At 35.7% G+C, this 19,917-nt stretch overlaps 1 protein-coding gene across 1 annotated transcript in view; it reads right to left on the bottom strand.

Annotated features, from left to right (window-relative positions):
• SGCE (sarcoglycan epsilon) overlaps positions 1-19,917 on the bottom strand; it is a 68,618-nt gene that overhangs the window by 32,582 nt on the left and 16,119 nt on the right. The window contains 3 exon segments of the mRNA XM_042780810.1: positions 6,660-6,817; positions 8,834-8,956; positions 19,557-19,664. Of these exon segments, the coding sequence (XP_042636744.1) occupies positions 6,660-6,817; positions 8,834-8,956; positions 19,557-19,664 (389 nt within the window).

Below are 19,917 nucleotides of genomic sequence, written 5' to 3'. Positions count from 1 at the left end.
TAAACATTTGCAGAGCCAATAAACTTACATCAATGTCAACTCAGAAACAGCCACTACAAATATTAACAAAGCCAAGGTCAACAACAGGATATGGTTTGTAAAATCACAGATCAACTTTAATAGGTATTAAGTCATTCCAACACATCTTTAGTACCTCAAAAAGCAAATAACTGTAAAAATCATAGAATCCCAGCACCAGACTTCAGGCAGTGGTAGCAGCTGTGGTTGACACTAAGACAAGAGAGTGGGATAAAACTGATTCAAACGAAAAAGGATTATCTTCAGCATTTAAAACCTAATATCAAGGGACCATTCCCTGGAGAAGGATATCATGCTTGGTAAAGTGAAAGGTCAGCAAAAAAAGTGAAGACCCTCAACAAGATGGACTGACACAGTGGCTACAACGATGGGCTCAAATATAGCAAGGATTGTGAGGATGGCACACGACCGGGCAGAGTTTCGTTCTGTTGTACACAGGGTCACTGTGAGTAGGAGCCTACTCAATGGCACCTAACAACAACAACAGCAAAGTTTTTATAGCACCACAAATGCGCTTTGAATGAAATATATGATACACATTGGAAATACTATTTGCAGTTAGAACAGTAAAAAAATGAGTATTTTGCAAATACTAATTCCAAATGTTAAACAATATCAAAAAGGTACATTTTCTGAAAGGCATATTATTCCAAAAGTTTTTTAAGAAAAATCTCTCCCTGCAATTTGTCAAATTTCCATCGGACTTAATCACCTTCTTGCTGCTTGCTGTTGGGAGTTATGATTAACTAGGTTCATACTGAATGCTAAAATTAAGATTAGCCAATGACAAAAAAAAAGAAAGTGGGGACAAGGTTTGCTGGTCCAATAGAGCCTGGTGTAACCACTGAGACTATGGCCCCTAGCTGCCCTTCAGGTCTGGAATTGAACCCACAACTGTGGTCCAGCCAAACAAAGTACAGGCATGTGAGTTAAACATTTACCTCAAGTAGACACACGCCCTGGAGAGAACAATCATGGGAGAAGGAAGGGCTGCTTATGCACAGGGAGATAGCTCAGAGTGCAGAAGAGTATGAAGGGATGGACACTGGGAGGAGGTAACTATGGGGAGGAAGTGGGAGGGGAGCTGCTGCATTGTAAATTTTGGTCAATGACATGAGACAAAGTATATGTGAACTGCTGTATGAAAAGTGAATTTACTCTGTAAATCTTCACCCAAATCCTAATTAAAAAAAAAAAAAAAGATTAGCCAATGAACTAAACTCAGAAGTATTATTCACAAAGAAGCAAATAAAAATAGTGTACAAAAACAATTGGGATCCTCATGACTTAAAAAGTTCCCCTGCAAAAAAACTTAATTCATATTTTCAATGGGAAAAAAGTATGAACCCTCTACTATCTGTTAAAATATCTTGAAGTCTTGGCTTAGGAAAGAACATTAGATATTTTCAAACTAATTGCAATGCTTTTTATGGCTACCCTGCCCATATATTCACAAATTTCATTATTATAAATTTCATAAATTGTAGTAAGATTTTTTTAAAATCACAGAAGGGAGTGAAGAACATTTTATATCAGGAGGAGGAATTTTATCATTTGAATTTATATTTAATGTTTAATTTTAACAGATATGGCAGAATGCAGTCCTTTCATTCAGTTCTAATGAGATATTGAAATACTGTAGTATCTTCAATCTAATTCCACTTATTATTATGATGTGAAGACCTTGAGAGCAGACACATATGTATCTGTTTTACTTTTGATCCCCTTTTGCGATATAGTAAATTACCTCATACGGCTTTTCGACCCATAAGTCTTTATAAACTCTGATGGAATTTGCTGTGAGCAACTGAGGAGCTCCTGATTGTAAAAATTATCCACCTGGGGTATTTCTGTTGTGCATAACACAAAGCAATGTTCTGGGAGGTTCTTGCTCGCTCTCTCAGGTGCTTAGAATTCTGATGTTATGATTGGTTAGTTTGGCCACTCTGCCAGGCTCAAAAGGAGGCCTCCTAGAGTCAGAAGAGGTCTCTCCTCTGACTGCTGGGTGAGGAAGAGGTGTTGCTGAAAGAGACATGCGCTGCTGGGAAAGAGACACAAGAGACACGCATTGCTGAGTGAGACACCGAGGGACACACACTGTTGGGAGAGAGACTCTGAGAGACTGTTAGAAGAGAACTGAGCGTTCTTCCTGAACTTGAGTTGTAGCCTGGTGCTTCCCTAATAAACCCTGTAATCTGTGAGTTGTGTGTGGCCACTGCAGTGAATTATCGAACCCAGGAGAGAGGTGGTGGGTGCTTTGGGAGGAACGGTTGGTGAAAGGGCTGGAGGGAGGCAGCATGTCTGGCCTTGAAGTAATAGGCCTTGGGCTAATGATGGTGATTCTGTCCTTCTCTTGTGCTGTTACAGGAGGTCAGGAGATGTGGTCTCATTCCCTTTTTGCACCTTTCTAGAACTTGACTGATCTGTTTTAGATGCTCAGTAAGTGTTTACTGAATGAATGACAGTGGATTTATAAGTGATCAAATATTAATTTAAGCTATGAAAAACTCAAAAAAAATATGCAAAATTCTTTTAATAACATTAATATTTCAAAATACAGAAAGTATGTTACTGCTGTTGTTAGGTGCTATCAAATTGATTCCCACTCATGGTAACCCCATGTCACAGAGTATATCTGTCCATAAGGTTTTCTTGGCCGTAGTCTTTACTGAAGCAGACTGCTATGTCTTTCTCCCACAGAGCTGCTGGGTGGATTCCAAACGTCCACTGTTTGATTAGCAGCTGAGCACTTAACTGTTGTGCCACCAGGCCCCTCAAATATGTTAGTATATACAAATACAAAACACAACTTATTTACAGATAAGTAACATAGTCTTGGTTATATGAAAGACCTCTTAAATTTATCATTATCTTCTAATTTTCACCATTATTTCCTTACTATATTATTTGTTAATAATTAAGGTATGAGAATATAATGAACACCTGTGAACTCCAAGTCAATATGCATGTTTATCCTTTTCCCCTTTCTCTCGCCAACCAGAAGTCACCATGTTTTATTACAAACATATGTACGCTATAAAATTGTTTAGTTTTCTTTTTTCTGTTCTTTATAAAAATTGTATCATACTATATGTAGTCTTCTAGGATTTGGTTTTTTATTCAACATTGTATTTCCAACATCCATCTACGTTGCTGGGCAAGCTTAAGTTCACTGTTGCTATAAATGTTAACTGTGTGAATACATCACAGTTTATCTGTTCTCTTGCTGATGAACTTTGGAGTCTCCATTGTTTTATGTGACTTTAGTGTTTTGGGTTTTTTCTGGGGGGAGGGGGCTGGGAGTTTCTAGTGTTTTGTCATACTATGAGGTGACTGCTGGATCATGGGGTACAATGATACTCAACTATCTGAGATATTTCAATACTGTCTTCCAAAGTGGTTGGGCCAATTCCCACACCCACATGCGATGTATTTTACTAAGGATAAAATTCTCATTGTAGTCTTCATTTGAATTTTCCTCATTACTGGTAAGATTCAGCTTTTTACTTAAGTTTATTAGCATTTATGTCTCCCCTTCTCATACTTTGGATACCAATCCTTACAGCTATCTGGTATCTTATCTCTGTTTGTGGCTTATCTTTGTTTTTTTTATGGTGTCTTCTGATGAACAGAAGTTCTCAAATTAAAATCATAAAATTTACCTATATTTTCTCAAATAGAAAGGTCTTAGTGAAGAGATCCTACCCTATCCAAAGGTCTGAAAGATATTCTTCTATATTTTCATATAATAGTTCATAAATTTTCTTTTCATACTGAAGTCTTTAACCTATATAACTGAGTATTGTGTTCGGTGTGATAAATCTAGTCTTACTGGAAGTTTTTCCACATGAATAGGCAATTGTCTGAGCATCATTCAATAAATATACTTTTCCCTAATGACTGCAGTGGTTAAGGCATTTGGCTGCTAACCAAAAGGTCGGTGGTTCAAACCCATCAGCTGCTCTGTGGAAGAAAGATGAGGCAGTATGCTTTTGCAAAGATTTATAGCCTTGGAAACCCTATGCAGGCCGCTATGAGTCAGAATCGACTTGATGTCAATGAGTTTAGTTTTTAGTAAAATGATCTGTTGCACCATCTATACATACTATATCATAGTTTCTATGTGGATGGATTTGTTTCTGCACTCTCTATTCTATTAATCGGTCAGTTTGTCTATTCCTGTATCCATACAACTGTATGATAACTACTTTAGGTTTATAATAAGTCTTGACATCCAGCGGACAAGAAATCTCTTTTTTCCTTCTTTAAGACTGTCTTGATTATTCTTGGCCCGTTTTCTTCCTTATAAATTGTAGAATCAGCTTGCCAAGTTCCATGAAAAGCTATATGGTAACTGATCAATTAGGGTGAAAGTGATACATGCCTTCATGCTACTGAATGTTCTCAGAATAGAGTATCTTTTCATTTCCATAGGTATTTTTTGGTATCAATAAAGTGTTATCATTTTCTTTACACAGACCTTACATACATTCTGGGAGACTCTATGCCTAGGTACCTTATGATTTGTGTTGCTATTAGAAATGCTATCTTTTTAAAACATATATTTTATCAATACTTGTTATTCATGTACAGAAATGTAATGGAATTTTTTATACTGACCCTATAGCTGTATGCTTGCCTTCTTAGGACTTTAAATAATTAGTCTATAGATTCTTTTTATCATTGACTGTTCAATTTCTTTCTTTTAAATCCTTATACATTTAATCTCTTTTCCTTTTTTTACTATACTGGCTAAGACTTCTAATACAGTCTGTAACAGATGTGGTGGAGGGAGTCATTCCCCACTGCCAATTTAAATGGAATTCTTCCAATTTTCCATAAGAACATTTGTTATCATTTTTGGTAAATAACATTTATCAGGTTAAGGAAGTTCACTTCTATTACTAGTTTGCCGAGAGTTTTTTATTATCAAGAATGGGTGTAGCATTTTACTACATCTATCAAGATGGTTATGCTGTTTTTCCCTTTAATATGCTAGTTACATTTAGTTACTTAATTTATATTTTTTAAATAATTTTTAACTGAATATTTTAAAAAATGATGTTAGCAGTAACTCAAAATCATTTTCTTTCTTAAGCTACATACCTACATTGCCTTTGGAAAAATAGATTTCTACATAGAAATCATTGTAGGCCAGTTTAATACAAACGTCAATTCAAATGAAGAAAAGCCTTCTACTCTTGGCCAACACATAATTAAACAAGCTTTAACTGATTAAAACTTTAGAGGAAAACTCAAGGCATGAATACTCTAAGAGTTTGCATCAGGTAGAAAGCACTCCATCCAACACTTATAAAACCATCTGGCAACACGACCGTCAGTGTGCTTGCTGCCACCTAGTTACCAGTAAATATCTGTGGAATTGAACAGGTAAATTAGAATCCAAGATCCTGAGACAGCAGGGACTAAAACATATATATTTAGTACTCTCCTGTCATTAACTACCATTGTAATTTTGATTTTGTTGGAAGTAGTACACAGTGAAACATTCTTAGCTTATATATGCATTTTTTTAAAAAAAAAAGTATTAACTCCCATTAAAGGTTTAAGGTGATTACTATTTTTTTTAATTTATAATATCTTGAGGATATGATGCTAGGTATTAGCAAAAAAGTGATGAATTATAATACCACCATCACATCCAGAATAAAAGCTACATATACATAAGCATAGCGCCTAAGGCATTTGACTGCTAACCAGAAGGCTGGTGGTTCCAACCCACCAACCACTCCTCAGAAGGAAGACTGGGCAATCTACTTGAGTAGAGATACCGCCTGGGAAACCCAAGGAGGGGTCGCTATGAGTCATACCCGACTGAGGGCAATGAGTTTGGTTTGTTTTTTTCACACATAAGCATGGCTTATGGAGTCCTCAAAGATCACTCCCTACCAACACCAAGACCTCAGGTTCTCACCCTCTGCCCACTGGGGGGCATCCTGCCCTCTAGTCATACCTGTAGTTCTCTTAAGCACCCTATGGTTTCTTCATAACTCCCTGACTTTGATGTGCTGTTTCCTCTGTCAAAGACAGCCTTCCTTCTATTTTGTGAAATATTTAAACTCTTATAACTTTGCATAAAGCAGTACCATTGTAATAACAATGTTCACTAAGTACATGTTTCCATCCCAGTACTCCAACAGTGGGACTGTAATGACACGGAAGACTCATCATGCTATCACCTGCACCTAACACAATGCTTGGCACAATGGTAGGACTCTATAAGGTGTCTGATGAATAACTGTATTTCAATGAACATGAAATTCAAATTAAAATATGGAGCAAACAAGGTTTGAGTTTGCATTTATTTTCTTGAATTCATATTACAGTGATTCTTCTACTTCTTCAAAATGTCTTTGAATGTTTTATCACTAATTGAGAATCCATTTTATTTTATATATAAAGTGAAAGAAACAAAAGACTTTGGATATAGATAGAAAGGAATGGTAAATTTCTAAATATTTTCTAATATATTCCTGAGTACAATATACTAAAAAACATTATCATGTACATTTAATTTTAATACTCAAAACTCAAATTACAAAAAAAAAAAAAAAAACCCAAAAATATAATTTGGCTTTTTCTTCTTTCTATGTAATTACCTCAATGACTGTTGGCTTCCCCACGCTTTCAGCTGTTGGAGATCCGTATAGCACTCCATCACTATAAGGAGTCCTTTGGATATATCGAAGCCATCCAGGTCGGTCTGGATAACCCATTAAATTTGTGTTAAATGTTATGGGATCATTACTAATCTCGCCTAGATAAGAAACACAGAATTAAGAAGACATAAGAGTTATTTCATGCATTTGTCTTTGATAGTTTCAATCAAAACATTTCAGTCTAAAATTTTATGTATTTTTTTTCTTATATTTGTAGGAAACTAAACAGAAAATAATCCATCCGGGAATTTACATAATGGCCTCATGTAAAGAAAAAAATCCATTGTTTAGTTTGTCTAGAAATCTGACGCAACAAAGCAAGAAGATTCACACAATATTCGAGGATTTTTTTTTTTCTTGGTTACTTAGTGGGACAATTCTGCCAGTGAGACAACTATCTTTCGGGAAAATCACCTAATCTTTTTGATGTATTCATATTCTTGAGAAGCCTAGATATGATCAAATTAATCTTAAAGAATATCTTAATGTTATGAAAGTATTATCAAAACAAAAATAATGTAATCTTCCAGATGGGATAAAAAAGATGTCACAACTCCAAAACAACTGTAGTAATGACAGCATTTATCAGTAACACACAATCATAAAAGCATCATTTATTAGCATGTACCTGGCCCTGTGCATGTTTTATAGGCACTATTTCATCTGATTTTCACAATGTACCTATGAAGATGGTACTATTATTAGCCGTTATGATGGCATACATAACTTGGAAAAATTAAGTAAATTTTTTCCATGGTCATATTAAATGGTGAAACCAGAATTTAGTCCAGAGGTTACTCTTGAAACAAGGCTCTTAATTACTTGGTTCCTTCTCAAAGGTTAAGAGTTGCTGCTCAGGAGTTTCACCACTACAGTTTTTGGAAACATGGAATGCCTCAGAAGAAAACACTTGTTAATAATTGATGAAAAGACCACTTTTTTCTTGAAGGCAATTGAGAACATGGTTAACTACATTTTGAGTGTGTTTTTTTTTTAATGTATGCTATTCATCATATGGGAGCTCACGTGGCGTAGTACCTAACACATCTGACTGCTAACCAGAAGGCTGGTGGTTCAAACCCACCAGCCACTCCTCAGAAGAAAGGTTGGGCAATCTACTTCCATAGCGATACCACCTCGGAAACCCAAGGAGGGGTCGCTATGAGTCAGATCCAACTTGACTGCAGTGGGTTTATTCATCAAATAATCCACAAAAAGAATATTTATATTAGTTCTGTTGCTATAAAATGTTCTCCTACAAATTATAATTTTGAGAAAATTTATTTTTATGTTACTTATTAACTTAATGTTTTCTCTTGCTATCCTTTATCTATAATAATTTGGTAACATGTGTTCAAAGGAACCCTGGCAATACAGTGATGAAGTGCTCAGCTGCTAGCCAGAAGGCAGGTGGTTCAAAGCCACCAGCCACTTCATGGGAAAAAGATATGGCAGTCTGCTCCCATAAAGATTTATAGCCTTGGAAAACCTATGGGGTAGTTCTACTCTGTCCTACAGGGTTGATATGAGTTGGAATTGACTTATTGGCAATGAGGTTTTTAAGTGACAATTCAGCATAACATATAATTCACCAGTAGTGAATTAAATAAGACCATAATTCATATTACTTTAGAAGAAAAAGTTAATCTCCATTATATTATTATGAAGTTATATAAAATTATCTCATGTTTTAAAAGCTTGTTTGAGAACTCTTTCTTAATTATTTCATTCTCTTCTACAACATATGTATACGTTTCCAAAAATCAATGTACTATGTAAGAATCTGAGTCTTAATATGGAAAACCATAACTGTATAGCTCTAATTACTACTAGGTGAATACAGGTAGATCTTTTGCCAGCTACATAAAACTCAAGACTGAGAATCCAGAAATATGCTCTCTTTAAAATTCAGAAATGAATCATATCCTTCTGTAATTAAACTCCTAATCACATAAGGAGAAATATCCTGCAATAATCAATTTATCACTTGTCTAGACCATTTCAAATGACGTGAATGGTATTTGATCACACACCATCCAGAGTATGCACACTGAACAAAAAGAAAAACATAGTAAATTAACCACTTCTCTGCTCCCCCCACACAAAGAACATACCAGGTTTTGGGTAAGGTGGAAATTCCCCCTTAAAATACTCTCTTTCCAAAACATGAACAAAGAGAACTCCAGCAGATGGGTATACGTTCCGATCAGAGTGTACCTTGGAGAAAATAGTGTATACTGAAAGCAAAGAGGAAAGGTGGAGATAGAAAGACAAATAATGAGATATGCCCTTGATAATGCAGCTTACACTGTAATAAATGGTTTCTTCATGTAGAAATTTCTGGGAAAACCCAAGTAACATGCAAGGTAACTGTTAATAACAGTTTATTTTAAAAGGAAGTCATTTTAGAACAAAACTTTTTCAACATGGTGTGTGTCAAGCCTTTTCAAATATTACGTAGACAAAATTAGGTACATTTAATATTGTTATTAAACAATGAAGACATACACATCACCTTTTTGGTAATTTCTTTCTACTTGAAATTATTGCCAAAAAAGAAAAAAAAATCCATGAGACTTGACCAACTATTTAATTGCAGCATTTTTTTTTCTTTTTCCTTTGCTTTTTAAAACAAAAGTAGTATTAGAGTAATTTTTTAAGTGTTAAGACTACATTTGTTAGCTGGATAAAGCACAACAGACTACATAATACCATCAAAATATGTAAGGTGACTTTCACATATACTTGTAAAAACACACTGGATACTTCTACTATGAGTATTCATTCATTCCTCCTATCTCACCAAGAAATGATTTATTCCATTTTCCCTGGTCTTGATATTTAATAAGTCAAACAACATAATCTATTATATATGGTATATCCTAATTACGCAATAACAATTACATGATAAAATTTAGTACAAATTTGATTTCTAAACGTGAAATGGGGGCAGATTTCATGATTTACTGATTATCTAAGACATATGAAGTGGGTAGATTAAAATAGCCAAATTGGTTTGATTAGTTTCTACCTATTGTTTTTCCTGTTATAACATCATCTCCACCAACACATTACTGCCACTACTCTTGTCACCTCTATAATCTCTTTTGGGTTTCTATCTTCCAGATTGTCTAATGGCTGCAATTTTTAGACAAATAAACCTTATCAAGCCAGTTCTTCCTTAGTCACTGATGGATTTGTAAATGCAGTAATTAACCTTAGAACCCCAAGGCTGCTCACTCCGGGCTCACAACTTACAAAAAGCTCCGGATAGCATGATCACTGACAGTAAATCTTCAGCATAAAAATAGGAACTCCCACAAAATGTTTCTTTATCTGTGAAAACTTGCCCTTGCAGTTCTGTGGAAAACAGCCAAAAAAGGAGAACAGAACTAAAATATTTGGCTTGTAGTTTCACATATCCAAAGCTTTACTACTGAAAACATAACATCAAAGGCTATAGAACAGAGGGAAGGAAGCTGTCAGTGAGGTTTGAACTCAGTATTTAGGGAGACTCCTATTCTTTTCTGACTTGTTTTTCACTAGTAGTCACAAGCGGTCTTCCCATGCCATTCAAAGTATCTAACTTCTACCCAAGAACAATTGACTCACCTGTAGAAAGGCTCCCATTATTTTCCAAAAACGAGAATGAACTATCATAGAAAAATAGTGCAGATGAGGATTTGACATTTTCCCCCAGTCTGATTCCATAATGTGCCCTGGATGCTAGGTACTATGAGGAATGTGAAGAGAAAGGAGACCCAGTCACTACCTTCCATGAGCATACCACCTAGTCAGGGAGATCAATGCCCACTTAACCGAGTTATTATCCCAGAAGTATTAAGTGCTCTGCAATATCTGGAAAAATGGTAAGGAGCAAACAATGCTGGAAAGACCTGGAAAAGGTTTAGGTAAGAAGTAGAATTCTATGAGGCTCTGGAAAGCACCAGCAGGATTCTGAAACTCAAAGATAGAGGATTCAGCATCTCAACGGTGGAAACGCAGGTACAAGTTACAATAGTGGGATACCGTGGAGTGCTTTCAAGAAAGGGAATGTGCTTTCAAGAAATGTCAATGATGCTAGATCCTGGGGTACACTGAAGGTATGGGCACAAAGCCTGGGAAGACAAGAAGAGTCCAATTATGGGGAGATTTGAACTCCAGATGAGAAGTTATTTCAATCCCTAAGAAAAGATCTTTAAATTCCAGATCACAACCCTATAGTTTAAGCACAGGAAGATTCTGAATAATCCAAATGAATGTCTTCAGGATTTATCAAATTTATTCTATCTAGTCTGGGTAATCTACTTCTGTAGAGATACCACCTCGGAACCCAAGGAGGGGTTGCTATGAGTCGGGACCAACTTGACTGCAGTTAAGTTTGGTTTTTTGGGGGTTTTTTTTAAGAGATTAATAATACTGTTAAGTTCAGTTCTTTACCTTTGTTATGTTCTCAGCACCCAGAAGAGAGTGGTATATTTGAATTATTTTACAAATATCTAGTGAATGGATGAATAGATTCTAAGAAGCACTGAATAGGTAAATAATCCTCCCATGGTTGTTACTAAATATATATATACATATATATATATATATATATATACACACACACACACACACACACACACACACACATATACATACACACACACACATACATATATATTTAATTCAGATTTCATTTTTGCAATTTCAGCTAATTTTTAATTGTGTACAACACTTTATGGATTAGTGTCATCTATCTATATTGTAAACTACTGAGAGTCTTCCTTAGTTTTTGCTGCTATAAGGCAGGTAACAGCTAGCTTACAAAACAAAAAGAAAAGTTACTCATATTAAATAACATTAAACAATTCTGTTTTATACACAGGCCTGGAAAGGGCCTGAAGTAGAACCATGAAAAGGTTGTTTCTGTTGTTCTGCTGTTCCATATCACCTTATCTCAAGGACTAGTACAGAACATCTCAGTTTCTGCTCACAAAAAAAAAAAAAATTCTGAGCTCTATAGAGTCAAAGCACAATCTACCACAGCCTGTTTTCAGACAGCGTGCACGTTTTTTTTTATTCATGTGTACTCAATTGCCTTTCTGCAGTCCACTGAACTGCATACTTGCTGGTCAGTTACCTTGGCAACTCCACAGTGAAGCCTGCTTCGCTTTATGTATAGTATGTCATTCAATTTGGAAAAAACATGATACAGATGTATGACACATTCACCATCCAGAAATGGAAAATGACTAAGCCACTATGCTTTGTTTGTGAAAATAATACTTCCTTTCTGTAACATCACTTTAAATTATGGGCACCCACACAACAGTTTTGAGAGGTGTCCTTTACCTCTGCCATTTGTTACTTGCAAAACAGCTCCTCACCAGCGGCTATTTGGGCAGTATTTATACTTCTGCTTCCTTTCAAAAACAACAAATGACACAGAGAATTAGAAGTTATAGCCTCTTGTTCTAAACATGAGCTATACAAATAATGCTGATAGGTTCTGTACTGACACCCACAAAAGCTGTTAATAACACATGTTGCATGCATATATGCCTAGGCAGGACTCACGAACTGTAAGCATGGAACATACTGTTTTCCTTACAGCAAGTCTTGAAAATCAAATTTAAACACTCTAAGAATCCACCATACTAGATCTAATAGTCTCTGAAATATACATGTGTATAGTGCCATGCTATCAAGCCAAGGTCACAGGGTCTGGCCTCTCTGTGTATCACACGGCTCTGCAATCTTTTACGGCTACAAATCCATTACCTCTGCAAACACATGCCAGTGGATACAAACAAAACAGGAAACCAGTGTGTGGCTAAATCCATGGAAATCCATCACCATTAATGGGAAAAACAATTAAACCAAAAGCCCAATCCACAGGGGATCAAAAACACCATCTTTGAATAGCCAGAGTAGCTAGATTTGAAAAGACTGAAAATTCCTGAAGACAATCATAAAAACATTTTTCATGAAAAATTACATATTGTATCCATACAGGGAAGACCCCAAGGGATATGTGCAGAAGCGGGTAGGATAATTATTTCACATTCCTAAATGTAGGTCCAATATCTCTCGTCACCATGCTACCAAAACCTTGTTCAAGAAACTGTTCTCTAGTCATAGGATGTAGAAAATGCAGACCATTTCAACATCTGGATATTATGTGACAGCAGAGAGCCAAGAACCAAGTTAACAGAACATGACAGTAGTAGTGACAAAGTAGGACCTCGTGCTAGCTAAATAGCATCCTGTTTTCTTTTATTAATAGTTCATTTGAAATTTTCTCTCTCTAAGAGCAACACCATGATGAAAATACAAGGGTGTGAGTTTGTGTGTTTATTTACAATTATCTAAACACAAAAGCGAATTGGGAATGTATTTAACAAACATCAAGTTTTGAAAGGATTATGATAGCACACTGCTGCTGAATCTAATAACTCACCCTTATTACAATAATTATTCTTAATGGCATGTGCCATGTGCACAGGCACAAACACCGTCCCTTCTCTACCAAAAAAAGTCCAGAGAACACTTACAACTCATTTTCTGCACCAAGAAAAAGTACATGACTGTAAAGATAACACAGTTAAGTATGAGACCCTCCAAGTTAGCTAGATTTTAGACTGGTCTGAAATCTGAGAAGGCACCAAGTGTGGCCAATATTCACTTTCAGGTAACCTTTGTTAGGTACCTATTATGTGTAGGTCTTTTTAAGATACTTTGTCAACAAGTTAATAATTTTAAAAGGCTCATTTATATCATCATTTCCTAATTTTTAAGACTTAAAAGAATGTAAAAAAAAAAAAAAAAAAATCTCAGTTTCCCAGGAGCACAAACAGAACAAAGCGCTCCAGAGAGCTAAGTTTTCTAAGCGCTCAGCGTTCAATTCTTTTTTATGATGGTTTTGGGTCATCATTTTGAACATCGATTTTTGCACTCTGTTCTATTATACAGAGACGCCCTATGGACTGTTTGGGTGCCTTGTCATTTACCAATCATGATAGCTGGTTGCAGTCTGCTATGCTTTTTAAGGTTGTGTGTTTTACAGATTTTCTGGTTTTTTTCTCTGTAGACAAGTTGTCAGCTGTCATTTCTCATTGCTATCAGTAGTTTTCCTGTAACAGCGTCACTATCCCTTCTAATTTGCCGCTATTAATCTGCTGCAGGTTTGGAAACCAGATTACCAAACGAAGTGGAACTGCACGTAAAGAAGAACAAATATCTGCAGTCTTAATGCTCACAGGGCTCTGGTAGACGTAAAACACAGGAGCCGGCATCGGCGGCTTCTATTTTGACTGCCCCAAATCTCCTTGGTGGCGTATTTCCTGGTTCCTAGTTGACGCATGATGCTTCTAAACAGCCGTTACTTGAGGTTATAGCAGCATAAACTCTACATTAAATACATTCAGAAATAAATAAGTACACAATTCAATCCAGTCCATGTAATATGTAAACATTAAGTGTCAAATAAAAAGAAATGGATTTAATGTCCTGTATAAAATGACTTTTTACATATTTGATATGTGGGAAATATACTGCATGATTTAAAAAACAAAGTGATCTATTAATTCAGTGATATATCACCCTTGTTGTCATGTGCTGTCACATCAACTCCAACTCCTAACAATCCTATGGTTATCCTTAAACTCACTGCCATCAAGCAGGCTCCTAGCAACCCTACAGGACAGCACAGAACTGCCCCACAGGGTTTCCAAGGCTGTAAATCTTTACAGAAGTAGACTGCCTCATCTTTCTCCCCCAGAACAGCTTATGGTTTCATTAACTCAAACCTTTTGGTTAGCAGTCAATGCTTTAACCACTGCACCACCAAAGTTCCATCGATTCAACTCATAGCAACCCCTCCTTGGATTTCCAAGGTGGTATCTCTATGGAAGTAGAGTGCCCAATCTTCCTTCCAAGGAGTGGCTTGGGGGTTTGAACCGCCCGCCTTCTGGTTAGCAGTCAAATGCCTTATGCACTACACCACCAGAACTCTAAATCAGGCTAAGAGTACTGTTAACAAATCATAATTAATAAGTAACTTATTAATAAGAACTTTAAGTCTATTTCTAAAAGTGTTTCAAGTTTGTTCATTTGCCATTAGTGTCTAAGGAGTTTTAAATACATCAGTATTGTATCACAAGGGTGCTTTAACTGAGTCCAAATAACATATAAATATTTAGGGTAAGAATGATAAAAGATATTTTTAATGTTTTGACTATAAAGAGAATATTGAATAGCCATTTATTTAGTACTTTTAAAATAATTTTTTTGCCTAGGCAGCTAGGTATGATTATCCCTGATAATTAAGAATTTTAAGTACTGGCAGGAAAAATAAGGCTTCTTGTCTTACATTTTACAGTTTTAACAACTGAAAGGTATTTATAAGGCTCAGAGACCCTGAATACACAGTACTCCAAGAAGCTGCTACCAATTAATCAGAATTGTTTACAAGAGATGAAACCCATTTGCTATCTCTGCACCAAGGGAACTCATTTCAGGGTTTTCAGAGTCTGCTGTATTTATGGTTTCCTTCCTAATTTATTTTTTAACATGTCATTTCTGTAGTCAAATTGAAATTTAATTATTAAACCAGATAATTACTGTAGAAAAATATTTTAAGAGGCGTCAATATCCAGGTACACAACCTGTTTTCTCACTCAGATTTACCTTGTATTCGATCAGTCCAGCTTTATAAATCTCGGCTTTGAATCAAAAGCTTTTCTCAGTCATTCGCTCTTCACCTATGAGTTTACTCAATACCAAAGCCCTGCAGGCCATTCATTTCTCGGTGGTCGTACTCGTGTTTCAGCCTCAGGTAGTCCACTCATTTTGCTTCTACTGGAGAATTCATCACAAGGAAGGTACTGGATCGTCTTTTCACACTTCAGTCCTCTACGAGATTAACGACCACTTTTCTTTACATGAGTAGAAAATAAACCACTACTTGGGTCCTTTCTTTACTACAAAAAGCACAAGTGTTTCTTTGTGATAATCGTCCCCCCCGACTAAACCCACATACTTTAATTTTCTTAAACTAGAGTTAAATGTCTTAGTTTTCCCATATACTAATTGCAGCGTTTATTTATTTATTTTTCTTAAATGTCAATTGGAAAGAGGTTGCAAACCACTGTTAATTGGTGATCAATAAACTTGTCTCGTAGAATGCTACACTGAAAAGGGCTGTAGATGTCATCCTGTCTGGGCATGCCAAATATCTTTCCCTATTAAGAGAGCACAGCACTACTTCCTGCTGAGCTGGGATATGGCCTCAGCATCCTACTTACCCCAGAATTCCTAACAGTTCCTACCAATTAGAGTTGGCATGTAAAACAAATCCATTGACATCGGCTCTCCTGGAGAGTCCAGTACATTATTCTATAGATGACAAAATTGAACCCAGAGTAACTAAATGACCAGTTCAAGTCCATAGGGAGAGCAAAAGAAAGAGCTAAGGCTTGAACTGGTGTCATAATGCATTTTGTTGATTTGAAAACTTTAGTTCATACAATTTGGTGGTTGTGCATTCTATTTTTTCTATTATTCTACATCCCACTACTGTAAGCTTATTATATTGCACAAATATCTTAATTTTCTTAATTCTCTCTCTTTGTTCTACAGTGAACCAGAATTTCACAGTCCGAATTCATTCTATTATTTCGTGAAGTTATCCTAATTATACTGCATAATTGGAAGAGGTGAGCTGACAGTCACAATTTCAATGATCTAGTCTAAATAAAGAAACAAATCTGAAATTTAGGTAAGGAGACATTCAGCTTACAGCCAGATCCTTGAAGAAGAACCTCACATCTCTCTAGATAGTCCTTTGTAGTCTGGAGCTTTGTGACTTTGCCACCTTTCAGAGGCCAAGAAGAATGCTTATTTGTAGTCCTATGGGTACTTCCTGTTCCTATCCAACCAATCAGGTAAAGAAGACATCAGAGAGAGAGTCTATCTTTAAGTCTTACAGTGGAGTGTCAGTAAGCCAAAGAGAAATCTACTTTAATATAGTTGAAGGGAATTTTTATCAAGTTATTCAAAATACATATTACTTAATTCCTGTATGTGTTCAATTAAAGTTTAAAATTTAAGAGGAAAATAGATAGGAAATGAGGATACAATCATTGTGACTTTCTCTTAGTTCCTTATAGGAAAAAAGCAATGAAAGTCTAGCAGTAAACCTAAGGCTAACCTGTTTTACAACCTGAATTATGCTAAGACAAGAAAATGTGAATCTGTTTGTGTAAGTGAATTATGTATTTCAGCTATGAGAAAACTTACTTCCTTTTCATTTAAATCATTCCAGGGGTAAATTTCAACTGCTTCACCACTTCCACCCCCAGGAAAAAGAGAAGGTAATTCATACTTAGAATGTTATGATTTTTGTGACCAGTTAAACCTGTGTAGCCATAGAATGATGCCAAATGTGTTGGTCTGAGGCATTCAAATTTCTCAGAATCATATTTACAGAAGTGGCATTATCACAACACAAAAGAATGGAAATATTACTAAAATAGAAAGTTATACAAAAAAATATAATTGCTAAAGTTATTTTACTGTATAAATGCTCTTCTAATCTTTTGTGCTCTCCTGGAGATATTGCCAAGAAGACGTGACTGTGATTTATGGTCAAGAACATCTGAAAGGCTGCATCTTTTGATGTGTGAGGTATCATTTAAAGTGGTCTTGCTACTCAAGTTACTGATATTATTATCACTATAAAGTGATAAATCAATTGTCTTCATACAGTTTATGTAACTTGATACTCTCTGTATGAGATATTCGATAATACAGAAATATAATGGTAGGATCTGAACGGGATGAGGAAACTAAGGGAGAAGAATCTAAAACATGAATTCAAGAGCAACTGAGGAAATAAAAGATTGTAGTAACCCGAACTGGTTACCTTAGTAGACTCAAGATGCAGTGACCGTTGCTATTCTGAAAATGACAGGTATCTGTCAAGTCTCAAGGAAAATCAGTTTGAGGAGCATGATATTTGAAATAGGAAAGACAGGTATCTTCTGGAGATTTTAGAGTATGCTATTTAAGGGTCTTGGAATAGTATGTTTCACTAAGAACAGCACCTTAAGGGATAAAACTAAGTTGGGTTTAACAGCTGGTTAGAAAGAGTACTCTTCTGGCAAATAGGAATAGGAGGGGTACGCCCAATGAGAGGAGAGAAGTTCTAGAGATTGAAGTTAAAGAGAAGAAACAGAACAAAAGACAAAGAATGACTATAATTTAGTACAAAATAATGTGAAGTCCAGAGGAAGACTCTTTGAGAATCTCATGCAGGGAACTAGGACTCGGAGTAGGTTCAAAGTCCTTCAGAGATAACAGAGCTGAAGTACAACACAGATCCTAAGAGTAAAGGCTGTCTAGGCCCTATAACTAGAGAAAAGATTGGAAAAAAGAAGAAAATATGTGTCAAGTCTGATCCACAACCAATCATGGGGATGGTGCAGGATTGGGCAGCATTTCATTCTACTGTACTTGGGATCATCAGGAGTTGAGGACTGACTCAATGGCAGCTAACAATAACAACAGATGGACCAAAAAGCTGAAGCCCCTCAGCCTGATCACACAACCAACCAGATAAGCATTGTCAGGGTGATTGCCATGAAGGAACCAGCTGGAGTACCCTAGGAATACACTCTCAGGATGGTGTAGGTAATGAGCTTAGGACCTGAAATAAGTGCATCTAGTGCTTTTTAAAACAATTTTTTTGTGATCTTTTCATGGGAAGTAATAGTTAGCTATTGTTTTCTTATACATATTAGCAATAAAAAAAAATTACAAATAGAAAGTATTTGTTGGTTTGTTTCAAAGATAGCAGGGTAGAATATATATTGAGAAATAAATGTGGGGCTAGGAGATGCCATTTGAAGAATAATTTAGTGCCAGCTGGAAAAAAAGCTGGTGATCCAAACCTCAGGGACCTATGAAGAAAATGAGGTACACTAGTACCTAGGAGATTTTATCTGGCAGCAATGTCATATTATCACCTATAGCTGCTGTTCTTTTTTAGGTATAAAAACTATTATGGCTTTTATAAACACTTTGGTTGGCCCAAAGTTATGGAAAACAGGTTATAATTCTGCCAATGTTTGTGACCACAGATAGCCAATATCTGGAGGTAAGCAGAATAATCAATAATCAACAAAGATTAAAAGTTCACTTAATTTGTATTTTGATAAGTAATATTTTGACTGTTAAGTAAATCTTTTTCTCACTAATAAAATGCATTATTTCAAAGGTCTGGCTTTCATGTTGCTGCTTTTATAGATACAGAAGAAAAATTTAGAAGGAACAATCATCATTCAAGGGTCATGTCATCTTTCCAACAGAAAACAAGTACCAAGTAGTTGTTTAATGGCAAAACATGTCAATTTTGTTGGCAACAAAAAGTAACTAAAATTAACCATAATATTTCATGACTATTTTTCTAAGGTTATTCAAATGCTTTTTACAATTGATATGCCCTTGTAAATGTCATTCAATGTTTTAAATGAATTGTTTATAGTAGCCACAGTAGGACAATTTTTATAAGTGGCAAGATAAAGTGACTGGGTAAATGGCAACGATACATTAAAAACAGAATTCTTTTCAGTTAAAAAAGGCAAATCTACAGCAGAGGAAAAAACTTTAGAAAGGATTAAGACACAGAAGTATCAGAAGTTTTAGAAGATTAGAAAAACAAAATTTGATTTTTTCAAAGTAACTTGTCACAAAAGAAACAAACAAAACATTGACTAAAAAAGCAAAAGAATACTGGAAGCGGACATTTAGTTGAATCTCCAAAGGGAATTTAGATTTACCACCTAAACTCACCATCTTTCTTCCCAGCAGCCACTTTTCTGCTTACAATAAAATTGTTGGCCTGTCTGGTCTTCCAGTTAACTGTTCCATTTATGCCATCAGCACAGCTTAATAAAAAAGCTTTTCAGAATAAAACAAATGCACAAAAAGTGAAATTAATGTCAGATTAAAGACGACTATCACAGTTCACCTAGGGTTAACTAGGATCAGATTCCATCCAGCCCAGCTACCTGCTTGAATTCATTCAGCAATATCTATTGCAGGTATACACAAAGAATATGGAAAGATACAAGGCCAATAAGACACATTTCCTGACTCACAGGGAGTACAATCTATAGGACTTGAGAATTCATATATATACATACACACACAC

Source organism: Orycteropus afer, unplaced genomic scaffold (assembly GCF_000298275.1).
Source record: "Orycteropus afer afer isolate SDZICR_OR568_19922 unplaced genomic scaffold, OryAfe1.0 scaffold00063, whole genome shotgun sequence".
Lineage (NCBI taxonomy): Eukaryota > Metazoa > Chordata > Mammalia > Tubulidentata > Orycteropodidae > Orycteropus > Orycteropus afer.
The sequence above is the reverse complement of the archived record's forward strand: the minus strand, read 5'-3'. Positions and strand labels throughout refer to the sequence as shown.